This window comes from Xiphophorus hellerii, chromosome 22 (genome assembly GCF_003331165.1).
Source record: "Xiphophorus hellerii strain 12219 chromosome 22, Xiphophorus_hellerii-4.1, whole genome shotgun sequence".
In the NCBI taxonomy this organism is placed as follows: domain Eukaryota; kingdom Metazoa; phylum Chordata; class Actinopteri; order Cyprinodontiformes; family Poeciliidae; genus Xiphophorus; species Xiphophorus hellerii.
The window spans coordinates 11,135,603-11,151,785 of NC_045693.1; the positions used below are offsets into that span (position 1 = coordinate 11,135,603).

General features: G+C 37.6%; 1 protein-coding gene across 2 annotated transcripts in view; it reads left to right on the forward strand.

The window, feature by feature from the left end:
* Positions 1 to 15,651, forward strand: part of mcu (mitochondrial calcium uniporter) — a 64,609-nt gene extending 48,958 nt beyond the window's left edge. For both annotated transcript variants that reach the window (XM_032552918.1, XM_032552919.1), the window contains exons 3-9: positions 2,489 to 2,552; positions 4,911 to 5,081; positions 6,253 to 6,357; positions 6,439 to 6,599; positions 8,616 to 8,819; positions 9,641 to 9,757; positions 11,142 to 15,651. In XM_032552918.1, coding sequence (XP_032408809.1) covers positions 2,489 to 2,552; positions 4,911 to 5,081; positions 6,253 to 6,357; positions 6,439 to 6,599; positions 8,616 to 8,819; positions 9,641 to 9,757; positions 11,142 to 11,222 — 903 coding nt within the window. In that variant the 3' untranslated portion in view covers positions 11,223 to 15,651. The remainder of the gene's footprint in view (positions 1 to 2,488; positions 2,553 to 4,910; positions 5,082 to 6,252; positions 6,358 to 6,438; positions 6,600 to 8,615; positions 8,820 to 9,640; positions 9,758 to 11,141) is intronic.
* The last annotated feature ends 532 nt before the right edge of the window (positions 15,652 to 16,183 follow it).

The window sequence follows — 16,183 nt, forward strand, 5'->3', positions numbered from 1 at the left end:
GGTGCTATGGGATGACAATAGGTATTCTCATTTACAATACCAACACACAGAGCTGCTGTGGTGTGCTGGCAATTGCTTTCACAAATGTGGAGGGTCTTCTTTATTCTTTTCAAAAGGAAGAATAAAAACAGGAGAGTACTGATGCGTTGAATGAGTGACGTTTTGACAGCAGTTAGTCTTTTGTAATGTAAGACTCACCTGTAATTTAGTGACTCGTCAGCGCTGGCTTTGTCCGTTTGGATTAACAATAAATGGGGGTGGGCATTTATTGTATCGTTCATCATGATAACTGTCTTATAGTTTAATTTATTGTCACAATAATGTTTTAAGTCCCCCTTTATATTTACACCCTGACCGCTACAAAATGTTCAGCGATATACAGCTCTGGAAAAAAATAAGAGCCCACTGCACTGAAGCCCATTGAGAAGCTCCTTGCTATTCCACCAAATATTGATGTCTGAACTCTTCCTGAGTTAAAACATTAGTATTGGTGTTTCTAAATGAATATGAACTTGTTTTCTTTGCATTATTTGAGGTATGAAAGCACTGCGTCTTATTATTTTGACCATTTCTCATTTTCAGAAAATAAAAACTAAATATTTGCTTGGCTTTTCAGAGACATGTTGTCAGTAGTACACAGAATAAAATAATAATGTTCATTTTATTCAAACATATACCTATAGAAATTAAAATCAGAAAAATTTATTATTTTTAAGTGGTCTCTTAATTTTTCCAGAGGTGTATTGTGAAGTGTTTTATTCCTACTTTTGTGAAAATGGATATAGAAATTACAGATATCTCTAGAAAACTAACTCCATAAATGTTTGAAATCTTAAAAACGAACAAAAACCCTCATATTTTCATGTCTATACATCTTCAGGAAGATTATTCACATTAAAAGAATTATGAATGAGGTTATTTAAAGGAAAAAACACTGAAGAAAAATGAGTTCCAATGTAGCAGAGAGGTTCTTTTATCTTGAAATATTTTGAAGTCCATTTTTTAGCAATGAAATAATTTTGGATCTTCAAAGTTCTATGCTTCGTAGGACTCAGAGATGTCTGTGTAATTCCCGCCATGCAGCGAAACAGGAAAGATGCCCAGGAGCGTAAACAGTTTGTGGATTGGCTGCGTGTTTCGGGTGGATGCTGGGTTTAGCTGTTATCCCACTGCAGGATCTCTCCCCGACTGCTGTTTGCTGTAAGAGCTCGCGCACAAATACGCTGCTCTGCTCCGAGATATTTTTACTCTTTGTGGTCATAAAGGTGAAGCCCTGAGAGCCCTAAATGTCTGCTGCTGTGGTTCACCTCCACGAGGGACTGCATGCATGTTGTAAATCTAATATTAAAACACAGTTAGCCTGCTGTTGTAGACACTATGTACACACAGTGAGTGAGAAAGAGATGGAAATCTGCTTGAAAGCATTGCCTTAAAGATGTTAAATGGCGGGTTAACGAACGGTTAATCATAAAGAGCAGTTTGACAGGGAAGCATATGTGTGCATGACTTTAATCAGGGAGGTTTTGCTTCCCAGAGTTCTTTTGCTTTATTAGATTTTATTGTGAGACACTTTTGTGCCGTAATTTTTAGAAATTAGGAGTCCTGACAGTCGCGTCTCACGCCGGGTTTTACATCTAAACTTGTGACGGGCTGCTTTTAATTTAAAACATCTGCAGCATCATTTGTGAGGGAGATCACATCAGGTTGTGCACAAAAAAACAACAGGGACTTTCTCGCAATCCCCTCATGTTTTCATCTTTCTCTCCAATTTGTAACAAAAACACAGAATTCATATGCTTCATTTTAGTGGCCTTGCTTTTTGTTTTTTTTCTTTCTTTTTTCCAAGTGGTTATTTCTACTGGAGTAATTACAAGAGATACCAGGAGCTTAGCTGTATTTTTTTTTCATTATGCATGACTGTGTACATTGTTTGTGTGAAAATGAAGCTGCAGATGTGTCCATTAATCTTCCTTCCTTGGGTGGAGCTCTGGTTTGCACAAACTGGATGCTGTTTTGTAAAGTAAAACCAGAGGGACGGATAGTTAGAGTAATATATTAACAGAGTTTATGCAGTCTGGAATTTAATTCAGTCAGTCTTATAATATCTGTATATACTAGGTATAGAAAAACAGACTAGAGGAGGGAAGTATTTTCTGAAGGTTGTTCCTTCTGTCCATCTAACCATTTACTGTTTAATTCTTTCATCCATTCCTCTCAATTTATCCCTCTATCCCAGGGGTCAGCAAACTTTTCCATTCAAAGAGCCGTTTTTGACTCCGCTGCTACAAAATAAAACTCATTTCGAGCCACAAAAACGATTTTTAAATAGGTTTATTATTAAAGCTAGCAAATTAAGCTGCAGCATGTGTAGTGAAAAGTGGAAAATAGTGGCCACATCATCCAACAACATATTTGGTTACTCTCAGGATCAGCGTGTCAGAGGAGAGTATTGTGTTAAAAATGTTCTTTCTCTCTCTCCTGTCTGCAGGTTTGGAAGAGCGCCCCCTCATGGCCTGGGCAGAGACTGTTTTGTTCCTCCGCTGCTCCACAGGGTAAGCCCTCCTTTGAGCCACATCATGATGTTCCCTTTAAGCCAAAACTCCCAACTAATTGCCTTCCCTTCCCATTCCGAGACAAAAAAGAAGTGGACCAAAGCAAAGTTATGCATTAATCAGACTGCAGAGGCTCATTTGGAGTTAGCAGCCAGTGGATTATTAATGTAGATTTTGCTCTCAGGAATCACCTTTTTGGTTGGCAGAAAGAAAGAAAGAGGCAGCAGCACTGCAGAACAGGAGGATTTGGTTTTAAATTTAAATAGGTCTTAAATAGCTGTGGGATTGGAGCAGAGACAAGCACAAGATTCCCCCCACACTTCAAACGGTGAATCTGTGATGGCAGGATAAAGGAGGACAAAAGGGAACGGGTGCAAGCGAGGAGCAACCCATCTATTCCCCTGCAATAAAGTGAAATGAAACGTCTATACGTCTGTTCCTTTGAGCGCCTGTTCAAAAGAGAGAATCCCCCTGAAGGCAGCTGGCAGCTGATGATCCTTCACCTCGGTGTGGGATTGAGCAGAGAAAGTGCTGATTCACTGCAGCACTCCGGACCGTCTCCTCTCCGGGCTCTGCCTTGATTCATAGATCTGTCATTGGAGACCATTCAGCATGATAATGGTACAAGCTGCGCTGGCTCTTTATAACCACAGTTTGGTTATGGACCAATAGAGTTGTGTTATTGAGATAATTACTATGCAAGAAGGAGCTTCTGGGGAGCTGTTTGGGCAAAATTAACCATTCTTACAGCAGTGTTTAAAAACGACATGTGCAGATAAAGCTAACAGCAGGCAGAATCAAAATAATTGAACTTGAAAATAGTGTTTCGGGACCGCTGTGTTAGTCTCTTTTGTCTTCCTTTTGAGTTTTTTTGCTGCTGTGGGAATCTGCTGGGAACGATGATGGCGCTGCGATGCGTACCTGAATGGCATTTTGATCTCACAAGAGCCTCATCTAGAGATATAAATAGACCTTTCTGTGAGAATAAAAACCAAGTGCAGTTGGCGTCAAGATGTTGACTGCAACTCTCTGTTTTCATTAGTGTAGGCCTTGTTTTCACAAATCAGCAGTACATCCATGTGGTTTATATTATGTAGATTCAACTTCACTAGAAAATTACATACGAAAGGTTTCTGTAGGACCAAATGTAACTGAAATGAAATATTAACAAAAAGGTTATTTCAGTAATTCAGTTTTCAATACACTTTGCTACACAATCTTCTAGATTCTTTCCTGTAATTAAACTTTCCATTAAAATCCTTGGATAAAGCTCTTTGTGAACTTTTTTTTATGTTTATTTTCTTGATTAGAAATTCAGTGTTTATCGGTCCTAATCTTAAAATTTTCTTAGACTACTGCTGTTTCTATTTGCTATTCGCCGTAATTATCAAAATGAAAAGAAATGAAGGTTTGAAGTGTGTAATAAATCTACATTCGAGTTTTGCTTGTTTAACTGAGTAACGAAGATAAATTGACCTTTAAATGAGCTTGTAATTTATTGAGATCAGCATGAAAATTACAAATAGCTTTTACATCAATCAGTGTTATTGATAGTAGTCCAATTCTATTAGAGTCAGAAGTAAATTTCTAGTTCTACTACAAATATGTGACATGCAATTTCCTTTTTATGTTTTAGGCAGATGAGGCATTTTTCTCTCTGGTGCTAAACGCTGCTAACCTTGGTGTAACGCTGTGATCCTGCAACTAACAAAAGCAGATCACCAAACCATACTCTAGTTATCTTACTGAGTATTTTGTTTTGTCTAGTTTCTATAATAAACATCTTAAAACATTTGCAATAAGACTAATCTAACTTATAAGGAATATCAACAAAATATAGGAGCTTGTTTGAAGTGAATAATTCCCTAATATTGATCCACTGGAAGATTTTTTTCACTTATAACAAGACACTTTTCCCATATTATAAGTGAAAAAATCTGCCAGTGAAACAAGAACTTAAAAAGAAATCTATATTAAGGAACTATTGACGTAAAACAACCTCCTACATCTTGCTGAAAAGTTACTTGGAAGTTAGTTTTGTCTTATTTCAAGCAAAAAAAATAGAAACTAGATAGAGATTTTGTGTTTTTCCAGGGTGCAGTTTGTATTTAACTGTTTTATGTATAAATTAAAATATCGTTTTCTGACCTCTAATTAAGTACTATAGGTGTCCGACCTGTACTTTAAGTCAGTTTTTTTTTTTTTTATCAACTTTTAGGACTTGATCAAGCCTGATTCCAAAGGGATCACAAATGTTCAATCATTTTTTAATGTAAATTCTTTGGTAAATTTTTCTCATTAGTTCTATGAGTATTTGTGGCATTTCCCTAATCCCTCTTCCTTGTGATGCTCTCTCAGAGGTGACGGTGGTGTATCAGAATGGTCTGCCTGTGATCTCGGTCAGTTTGCCGTCCAGGCGGGAGCGCTGCCAGTTCACCCTGAAGCCTCTGAGCGACTGTGTGGGCGTTTTCCTGCAGCAGCTGCAGGCGGAGGACAGAGGCATCGACCGTGTGGCCATCTACTCCATGGGTAAGAACCACTGCTGTCAATCAATTGAGAAATGAATCAGATTAATCACACCATAGCTCTGTGATTATTCAAGATTAATCACTATGCCTAACTTTGAAAAGTTGAAATGTAAGAATCAGCATTTTAAAAATATTTGAGAAAATGTTTTATTGTCTCAAACCAAACATCTCAGTTTTCCAGGTTTTCATATCCAGGAAGTTTTGAAAGAAGCCATTTTGTTTCAGACACAGTTTATAAATGATAACTAGAAATTGGTTGGTCTTAGGTGGTAAAATAAATCACAGTTGAGGGTCCATCATGGTGTTTTGTTTTTTCTTAAGGATTTTTTGCCACTAGAGAATTTTTTTTTTACAATAATCTGTCAGGAAGGGGGCAGAGAAAACAGGGGGGAAGACATGCAGCTAAGAAGCCATGGACAGGATTTGAACTTGAGGCGTCCAGTCTAACCAGTCTGACTCTCCTCATTCATCTTTTCACTCCCATTTGCGACTCTGTATTGTTAAACGCAGTACAAAACCGTGTAATGTGCTAAGCGACCTTTTACAGGAGAAAGACTTTTTGGTCAAAATAGGCAATGTGATCAATCTGCATTAAACACATCAAACTTTTTAAATTAACCACATGTGTTAATGCCTTAACAGTAACTGTATTTACATTGACCATATACTGTAATTGTGCAGTTTGATATATTGAAAATAAATTTGCTTAATCGAGATATGGCAATTAAAAAAAAAAAAAAACTTTACAAAGATTTTGCCGCTATGATGCGGTGGTTTTTTGACCTTATCAAAACAGTGTGATCTTAATTGAGATTTTTATTTAATGGAAACACCGCAATTGCAAAATTGTATTCCGGAAGGCCAATAATGCCACAATTAAATAATATTTTGACATTAGCAGAACATTGACAAGGTTTTGTGCATATTTGTAATAGAAACAAAATTGTTGACACCCCAAGAACACACTGGACTATGTGACATCCTATTTATATTGGATTCTTTCAAAAAAAGAGATACATTTATTGTTTATTTGTATTAAAAATTCATATTAGACATTCATATATCCAAATGCTACATATTTCACTCTCTCAGTCAGATTTAACAGACCTGATTTTCCAGAGTGGGGAGACTTACTGAAGCTGTTTCTCACTATTTTGTCTTTTTTTTCCCAGACGGAGCGAGGATCGCCTCCTCCACTGGCATAGACATCCTGTTGATGGATGACTTTAAGCTCGTCATCAACGACACCACTCATATTGTGCGACCACCAAGGAGAGGTTCGGACCAACAGAGAGAGAAGGATCTCGTCGAGTCTTTGGATCACGACTGAACTCGTGTTTATGTATTTGTTTGAGCAGAGATCCTGCCCCACGAGGAGGCCGAGAGGCTAAATGACGTTAAGTTTCTGGTGCAGCAGCTCTACACCACACTGCGCATCGAGGAGCACCAGCTCAGCAAAGAGCGGGAGCTGATTGGACGACTGGAGGACCTCAACTCTCAGCTGCGCCCCCTAGAGAAGGTTCATTAAAAGCTTTTGACAGTTAGTGTTAGAAACCCCAGAAAACGCTGCGAGTTATAGAAAGGTCAGTTTCATGCCATTAATCTATGGAGATGAGGGAGCTGAGTTAAGCTGGTCTTGTTGTCGTCTTCCTCATTCATCGTAATGAGAAAATTAATTTGTGTGACCGAAACAAAACAGCTAATCTCATGATAATTAAGCCTTAATCCGGTACATAAATTTCAAAAGAACAGTTGCATGATGTAATATTTTTCCATTGAAACTCCTTAATGGGATTGTTTGAGTTATTGCAGTTCTGCCAAAAATTCAAAATACTTTTTCACATACAAAAGCTCTGGAAAAAAATAAGAGCCAACTGCACTGAACCCCATGGAAAAGCTCATGGTTATTCCACCAAATAATGATTTCTGAGTTAAAACAATAGTATTGTTGTTTCTAAATGAATATGAACTTGTTTTCTTTGCATTATTTGAGGTCTGAAAGCGCTGCATCTGAACACTTCTCATTTTCTGCAAATAAATACTAAAGTTTTGCTTGGAATCTCTGAGACATGTCAGTAGTTCGTAGAATAAAAGAGCAATGTTCATTTTACTCAAACATATACCTATAAAAAGTAAAATCAGAAAAACTGATCATTTTAAGTGGACTCTTATTTTTTTCCAGAGTTGCAGCAAAAAAGCAGCAATGCAAATAAAGCTGACTCTTTCAGCGTTTCATACAAAGCTGCAAACTATTGGAACAACCTACTTTGTATAAAAAGACAGAAATTAATAAAAATAAGAAAATTGTTAGAATGAAATGCCTATAATGCAACAATCTGATAAACAATTAATTACTAAATGAAATTATTTAGCAGCTTCCTAGTCATAGCAACCACTATAAGTCCTTTACCTTTTGTCACATTCACCAAGCTGCACACACAGCTACGTGTCGGGTCTAAAATATTTATAAAATGCCTAATTAGTCAGCAATTGAATCAGCTCCAAGTCTCTCGCAGCGGTGCATCATGAATCTATTTTGTCTGTCAGCTTTACCAATCAAAGTGTGTGTGCAGTTTTTGTGGTGCTCAGAATGAAACGTCACATAATTAGAAAATGAAATATTTGTAAAAGAAAACAAATTTACACGAATGAATGTTTTTAATAATAAACAAATATACAATCAATTCTTTATTAATGATCTTTCTTGAAATGTAGCACTTTTGATCCTCCATATTTTGAGATATTATTTTATCAATCAAATCAATGACGTTTTTATCTGTTTACTGCCAAGTTATATCAATCAGTCCCTCTACTTTGCTGCGAATTATCTTGAAAATTCACACAAAATCAACAAATCCCTTAATTCTTTTCACACAAATACATAATTGTGAGTTTATTGCAGATTTTTGGCAAAAATTGTGAAAAATATTGGATCCAAGAGACTATTTATGCCCACCTGTTTAATAAACATTTGCCTCAGCCTTACTTGATTTATAATCCATAATGATGGGGCATGTAATAAAAAGTCACATTTCCCATCATATATAAGTGCAAACATTTCAAAATTAGTACCACAAATACCTTGATTTTTATTGAAAAAATCTCCAAAACAGTTGTGAAATCCTGGAGGGACTGAAAAGATGTCCAATATTATTTAATTTTAAGAATTTATTTATATTTTAACAGCTTGTTAACGGGTTTTGGCAATAGATTCTGGCACAACCGGCCCTTTTAGAATACTCATGATCTTGATTTGGCCCAAAATTAAATTGAGTTTGACACATGTCATATAGAGCTTTTGTGGGAACCCTGATCAGTTTGAAATGACTATTTTGCCATTAAAAAATAAAAAAAAATCTTTACTCAAGTCAATTTTACAAGACAAACTGAAATATCTTTCCTCTAAAATAATTACTTTAGTTTTTTTGTTTTTATGTTTTATCACCTGTTTGAAGCCTCCAGTCCAACTCGTAAACTGAGTGACTGACCTCTCCGTAAGTCTGGCTGTGCACTTCATGCTGCTCTGTTTGTGCAGGTGAGAGAGGAGCTGAGCAAGAAGGCGGCGCGCCGCACCACCTGGGTGCTGTGGGGCGGCATGGCGTACATGGCGACGCAGTTTGGCATCCTGGCCAGGCTGACCTGGTGGGAATACTCCTGGGATATCATGGAGCCCGTCACCTACTTCATCACTTATGGCACTGCGATGGCAATGTATGCCTACTTTGTGCTTACACGTCAGGTAAGGCTGGAGATTATATAAAGAAGGTGAACTAAGCAACGCATCTTAAAGTGATAAAACTAGTGCACCCAATTTATAGTGAATAAATTGTAAAAAAAAAAAGAAATAAAATAGATCAGGGGTGTTCAAAATTTGTGGCCTTTGAACTGATTTTGTGCATTTCAGAAATGATACAAAGTTGACCTATTCAGACTTTTTATTTTTACGCAGGGTAAAATAATAACAAGCATGTTCTTATAATCAAAAATATTGAGTACAACATGAAGTATTTGTCTTTTTATAACAAAAGTTTTGTAATAAGTAGAATCCCGTTTGTCCAGAAACATTTACTGAAAAGTCGACTTTGTTGCATCAAATCAGATTTTATCTAATTTATTAAACTTGGTTATTTATAGCAAGCATTTTTGAAAGAACATCCTGTTTTTATGTACTGATGATACATTTGTTCAATCGAGACCCCAAAATTTTGAAAACCAGATGCCTTTCTTTAAATACAGCAGACGTGCAAAGACTTTTTAAATTCTGGGATCAACAGTAAATATTAACTTTATTTGCTTGATTTTACTTGAATTTTGGAACACAAATACTTTTGACTTGATGATTTCGACCCAGGTGACAAAAAGCTTGGACACCCCTGACCTAGAGTAAAGAAATCTGTTTTCACTTTTCATACATTTCCTCTAATTTTAGCTCCAAGGACACAGAGTCTGTTTTTCCCTCAGTGTGATCCGTCCCAGAGACACACAGCAGAGCCTGGAGGACATCTGATAAACTGGTTCTTGTTACAAAATGCTCCATCTTTGTCTCCCTTTAACCTGCAGGAATATGTTTATCCTGACGCTAGAGATAGACAGTATCTGCTGTTCTTCCACAAGGGGGTAAAGAGGACACGCTTTGACGTAGAGAAGTACAACAAGCTGAAGGATGACATCGCTGAGGTACGGGAATTTAGCCTCTTGCTGAAAATCTTGATTGATTTGTTTTTGCTGTCAAGCAGACGCTAAATTAGGCAGAGTGTGTTATTTTGACTGTAAGCAGATATAAGGGGTGTAAATATAGGTACTGTATTTTCAGTGCAAAGTAGAGAAGTTACAACAGTTACTATGATATCTACTAAAGTCTGGAATGGGATTTCTGTATTTCCCAGGCCTTCTAAAGTCGAGAAAAATTTCAGTTTTTCCAAACTTTAATCCCCATTCTGTTGCTTAGATGTTGTCTTTCCTATTTTGCTTATTTTCTTCCTTCTCTCCTTCCTAGACTCTTTTGGTGTCCCTTGTGCCCTTACTTCCTTTGTTTCCTGTGCTCTTCCCTCCTTCCACCCTCATTTTCTGCATTATTTCCTTTTTCCAAGTGTTTGTTCTTCTTTTGCTTTGTGTCCCCTTCCTTTCATCCTTTATTGTTTCCTTTTTACTTCTTTCATTGGCCCCTGTGTTTTTCTTGACTTCTCTTCCCTTCTTTCTCCCTCATGTCCTTCCCTCTTTCTCCTTTCTTTTCTTACACTTTTTAGTCACCCCTTCCTCCCTCGGACAGGATGGAGGACTTTGTTTTTGTTTTGTGTCATGTTTTTCCCTCTGTCCTTCCTTCCTTCCTCATGTCCTTTCTTTTTCCTTATTTTCTTCTTTGCACCCTATTTCCCTTCCTGTCTCCTGTACTTCCTTTCTCACCTTCATTGCCTTTCTTTCCATCCTCACCTACTTCCCTTCTTACTTTCCTTTCTTTTTTTGTGTGTTTCTTTCTATGTTTGGTTTTGCAGGTTCTATATGGAAACCCTATTGGGTCTTTCACCTCCTTATTTAAATCAGTCGCTACAGCATCAGATACTACAAGCATTATATCTCACTATATAATGTGTACTCCATGTTATTACATCAAAAATCCCTAAAACCAAGTCTTGTTTGTGCCACACAATATACTACATCTCAACACTGATTTCATTTCCTACTTTTAACACACACTAAAGGATCTTTTTAAGAAGTCCTGTAACTGTTTTGCAGAATGAGCACATTGCTCATTGTATGTATGTAAATGTTCTCCTCTCTCCTCTCTAAATTTGTAAGTGTTTTAGTACTTTCAGGCTAACATTTCAAATGAGAAATTGTTCCCAATATTTTGCCTGGTGAAATAAAGGTTTAACTAACTAGCTTTAGATTAATATTCACAACACATTTTTCCATTCTGAAATTGGATTTGTAAATTTCAGAATGGAAATTTATAAATCCAATTTCCATCATCTTTGGAAATTGGATGCTCATAGATGATGTTTTTGACCAATTAACTTAATAATTGTTATATGTTTTTGTATTTTTCCTATTCTCTGTCCAGGTGGAGCTGGACCTGAAGCGCCTAAGGGATCCGCTCCAGCTCCAGCTCCCGATTCAGCAGCTGCCCAGCGACAAAAATTGATGGCAAGCGTGACTCCCCTCATCTCTGATCTCCTGGAACCGACCCTCTTTCTTCCCCTTCCCCCCTCTGGTGTCTGATAACCCCCTCTATACCCCTCCTATCCTCCTCTCCTTCTTTACCTGTCCCTTTGTTTATTGTGGAAGGTTGTTTCTTTTTCTTTCCTGGCTAAAATCTATAGTTGGAATTTGAGAATGCCTCAAACTGAAGACTTCTCACAGCTGAAGGATGAAGAGGAAGACGAAGACGGTGAAGATTATCAAAGCAAATTGGATTAGCCTCAAACTCTGGAGGGGCGACCTGCCGGTAAACCGCAGGGATGAATGTGAATTCGCTTGCTTGTAAGCACTCTGAGATAGGGAACATGGCGAGGAGCAGCCTTTGTTGAGTCAGTGTGTGTGTGTGTGTTGAAGAGGGATCACCAAACGCGACGGTAAACACACACGCGCGCGCACTCTTCCTCCCGGCCTGTGCAGGCTCAAGAGACAAGTTTACAGGAAGTTCTGACTGCAGTCGCACCATCATGGAGACTCTAGTTTCCCTGCGTTCGAACTCTGCCGCCTCCCCTCCCTCTCCGTCGAGCCGCGCCTCCTCCAGGTGACGGGCAGCTTCCCTTCGTCAGGAGCATCTGTATCTCTGCAGGAAGCAGGAACGCCTCGTTTTCTCTTCCTGTTGATGTCCTGTAAGCGGCTTGGCATCCGCAAGTCAGAGAGTCCTACCGACAACAACATCACTGTGTGTTCTTTTATTCCAAAAAAAAAAAAAAAAAAAAGTTAATATTTTGGCACTTTTTATTTTGAAAGCCATAATATATTTGTTATGACAAAAATATGGGTATATATGTATACAATCAAACAAATGACCAGAGGCTAGTTTTTTTTCCCCTTTGTTTTCCAGTGGGGGGAGGAGCTCTCCGACAAACATTAAAAAAAATAAAAAATCATTGGTACCTCCTAAAAGGACTCTACTAACAACAGCATTACACTGTATTCAAGAAATACCTTGTACTAATAGCTTTGTACATTTTCATGACAAGTGCACAATATATATGCGGCGTTCATTTTCAAGAGAAGAGCTCCTGTGCATGGTCTCTGAGAGGGAGGAAGCAACTCTGAAGCCAGATCAGGGTGAAAAATGGCTTTAACTACAAAATAAATGTATTTCTCAGCAATGTGAATAATGCTGTGCTTTATCTCTTTAACCAACCATTGCTGCAGAGTATTGTGCAATATCTTCAATAAAGTTGAAGAAAAACTTGCCCTTATGTTGGAGTATAACCTAATTCGATTCATGCAAAATAAATAAATAAAATTTCATCCTAAGATGATACGGAATAAAGTCAGAGTTTTCTCCTCCCACTGCTGCTGTAATGGCCTCCCCCCCTGCTCTCAGTGACAAGGCAGGGTAGACTGCATGCTGTGGTATGGCCTCAGTAGAAACTTGTGAACGTGTAGGAGCATTATAGCAATTTTGTACTTAATTGGGCACCTTCTTTACACGCATCCTTTTGACGTCCATCAGCATCTCCATGAAGTTTTGCAACACACTGTTAATTCAAACCATATCTTGATTTTTCTTTAGGCATGGGCTTGTATGAGATTCTCGCTGCAGGAAAACATCGGACAAAATGCTGTGACTTTACTGTGTTGGGCTGAACTTATCAAATGACCTAATCTTGTTGATTTAAAACGGAAAATTGATCCTGCTACACCAAAAATGTAAATAAATGCAAGTATTACAATTTTGTTAAAGATTTTGCAAGCATATATAACCCCTCACTAAATTTCAAAGTTATTTTATAACTGCTTTATGCAAAATGCTACACATTTTTGCCACTTTTCTGTCTATCACCGATCACGCTTTTCCGTGCAGATGTTAATTTTTATTTACATTTGACTTAACACTGACTTTAATCAGAAGGTTAGTCTTCAATTGAACAGAAAAAATAAGGAGTTACAAGATTATCACCATCTAAGCATATGACTATCCTTTTATCAAACATTTTATTTACTCAAAAAAACTGCATCAGAATATGTTCTCTTCCCTGATGAACCCAAATGATGGGATTTCTTGGTTTTGATCCAATAAATAATCAGATTTTCAGTATTTAGAGGAAAATTGGTCAGACCGGTTTAATTTGTCAGATTAAATGTCGTTAATAAGTCGATCTTCTCAAGTCAGTAGCAGACAGAGACCAGCAGGTGGCACTGCTTCAGGTTTCAGAACTATTTCCAAAAAGTCAAATTTGTCTTTTGCTTCAGCCAGCTGAGTGGTGGTGTGCAGCATTGAGCTAGTCTATGCTCCATAACACCTGGAAAAGCAAAATATTACTGGAAAGCCTCTCAAAAAAAAAAAAGATTTAGTCTGTAGGGAACGATATGACAATTTTAGCACTGTTGAAAAGGTAACTTTTAAAACTCTTGGTACCGGTAGCCGGCCCATGCCTAAAGCTTTTTTGCAAATGTTTACTCCATGAACTTCTTTCAGAACGGCAGAGTTTTCTATTCAGGGTCCGGTTTGTCGGCCCCAGCAGGGGTCTCGGCATTTCGCTCCCTTCACCATTTTATCCCTTCATACTTTCAGTCGTTTGGTACCATCTGCCATTAGATGGGGCCCTCTAGGACATTTCTTACCTGCTCATGTTCTACTGGTTGTCTGACTCCAATAATTGAAATCCACCAGCAGATGGCTGATCAGAGTTATCTTGCTTTGATTAGGAGTCAAACTCTGTTCTTTTTCATATGAGTGAACTGGTTCAAAAAGGGATCAGAACCTAAATGAGAGGAAATATGGTGTAATTAGAAGTTTTCACAAAATATATAAAATCATCTGTGAGATTTGACTGTTATATGCGCGTTTATCTCTATAATTCATGTAAATACTTTGTGAAGTGATAAAAAAAATTGTTTTTTTTGGCATGAAGAAATGGCTTGAGTAACTCTTCACAGGAATATTGGATGCGAATTGACAAAAGTACAAAGTGAGCCCCCTAGTGGTCCAAAGCCCATTTTTTTGATCATTTCTTTTTGCTCCAAAGACAAAGCCAGTTGTTTTGACTCTGAGCTGCCGTCACTCGGCCTGTGCAGCGGGGAGGCGCCGTCCCCCAACATCCTCCTGCATGGAGTTCAGGACCATCCTGAGCTCGAGTCCTGCTGGGGAGCGGATCTTTCATATTAAAGTGCATGCTTTGGGCTCGAATCATTAATTAGCCTTGCAAATCTAAAGACAGGATAGAGCCTTATCTGGTGCATTGTGTGTGTTTGTTTGTGTGTGTTATTGCTTAGAGAAATTGTGCCTTTTGGATAATAAATGACGTAATCTGTGTTGAGATCTTGGACTTAAATGTTAGGCAGATTCAGAGACAAAGAAAGGCAGAAACGGGTTTGTTTGCGAAGTGGAAATACATTTTTAAATGTTTAAATGGTGCAAAAATTTAAGAAGGTTTCTGCATCTGTGATTCTTTTGCTGCTTGTCAGTACAAGTAATAGTTGATGTTTCCTGAATATATCTGCTTTCACACACAATACACTCAGATCCTGTAATAGTTGGCTGTTTGTGGTCTGGTTCCTCCCCTCTGCTGTCTCTTTGTCCGTCATCACTTTCTCCGTGTTTTTTTTTGTTTGTTCAAATCATACCATGCACCGTTTACTGCCTTTTGTTTGTCTTTATTTTTTTCTAAACAAACTATATCAATTATAGGGAAACTTATGCTAAAGAGGGTGTTGCATGAATGTATGTTTACATGGAAACTTATCTAAAAAGAAAAAAAAAGATGATTTATTCAAATACGTGCAAAGATAATTTAAGGAACGTCGTTTGTAGAGATTCCTAGTTGTAAAAAGGGACAGCAGGCGGTTCTGCGTCTTTAAAGTCCAGCCTGCCAGACGTCATCCAAGTCCCAGCCAACCAACTGCTTAAATCCAGTCCATTTTTTATCTTATGTATTCCCAGTATCCTGGTCCTGACTGTGTGTCCTCGTTCTCCGATAAGTGAAAAGTCCCAACAACGAAGGCCTGAGAGCCTCTGTGCTAAAAGAGAGGCGTCAGTTTATTGCTTTAAAATCATCTGGGAGCACCTCCGACTTTTCTTTTCACCCATCCTCGCCTTTGTTTTCTCCAAAGTATCATCATTACTCTACATTTTTTGATGTGCGTTGAGCTTCAGATTTTTGTGATTGATTTTGTTTGGACATGCTTAAGATTGAAGCAGAACATAGGATTGAATGGATCATGTACTTCATTCGGACCTATTCTACTCTGTTGTTTTTGTTTGCTTCAGTTGACATGATGCTGTAATGTTGGCGAAACAAAAAATAAATAAATAAAGAAAGAAAGAAAATGTAAAATCCTGTATCATTTATGAAATATGTATAAAAGAGAAATGTAATTCAATTATCAATAAAATCCTTATCCAGGTTTTGGAGCTAATGGTCCCAGTGAGAGTCTTTGTTTTTATTGTGCAGCTGATGTTTATAGAAATCCATGACTTTCTCTGGTTTTCATTAGCATCTGGTTTTACTGGAAATATCTGTAAACGGAACACATCACATTCGCTTTGTGTAGGAGTGAAATTAAGACATATCAATCTATAAATCCTTGTAATATTTGGTTAAAGTTAACTAATAAACAAAAAGTATATTTAATTCATTACACAAAGAATTCTATATTTTAAGTGTTTATTTCTGTAAATGTAAATGGACGCGGCTCTGGCGAAAAAGAACATCATACCAGTAGGAAAACTTTGAGGTGGTCAATGTTGGTCAACCTGCTTCCTAAAGGACAGTATTTGGATCTCTGTTCAACTCAAACATTTTCCAAAACACACCAGCGAGTCCTGATGTAAATGGGAATATAATAAAGGTTTTAAATGGCCCAGTCAAAGTATGCACTTAAATCGGATTGATATGTTGTGGTCTGATCTTAAACCGATCTTGATTGAAGCTGCATTTAGGCCACATTTAGTTG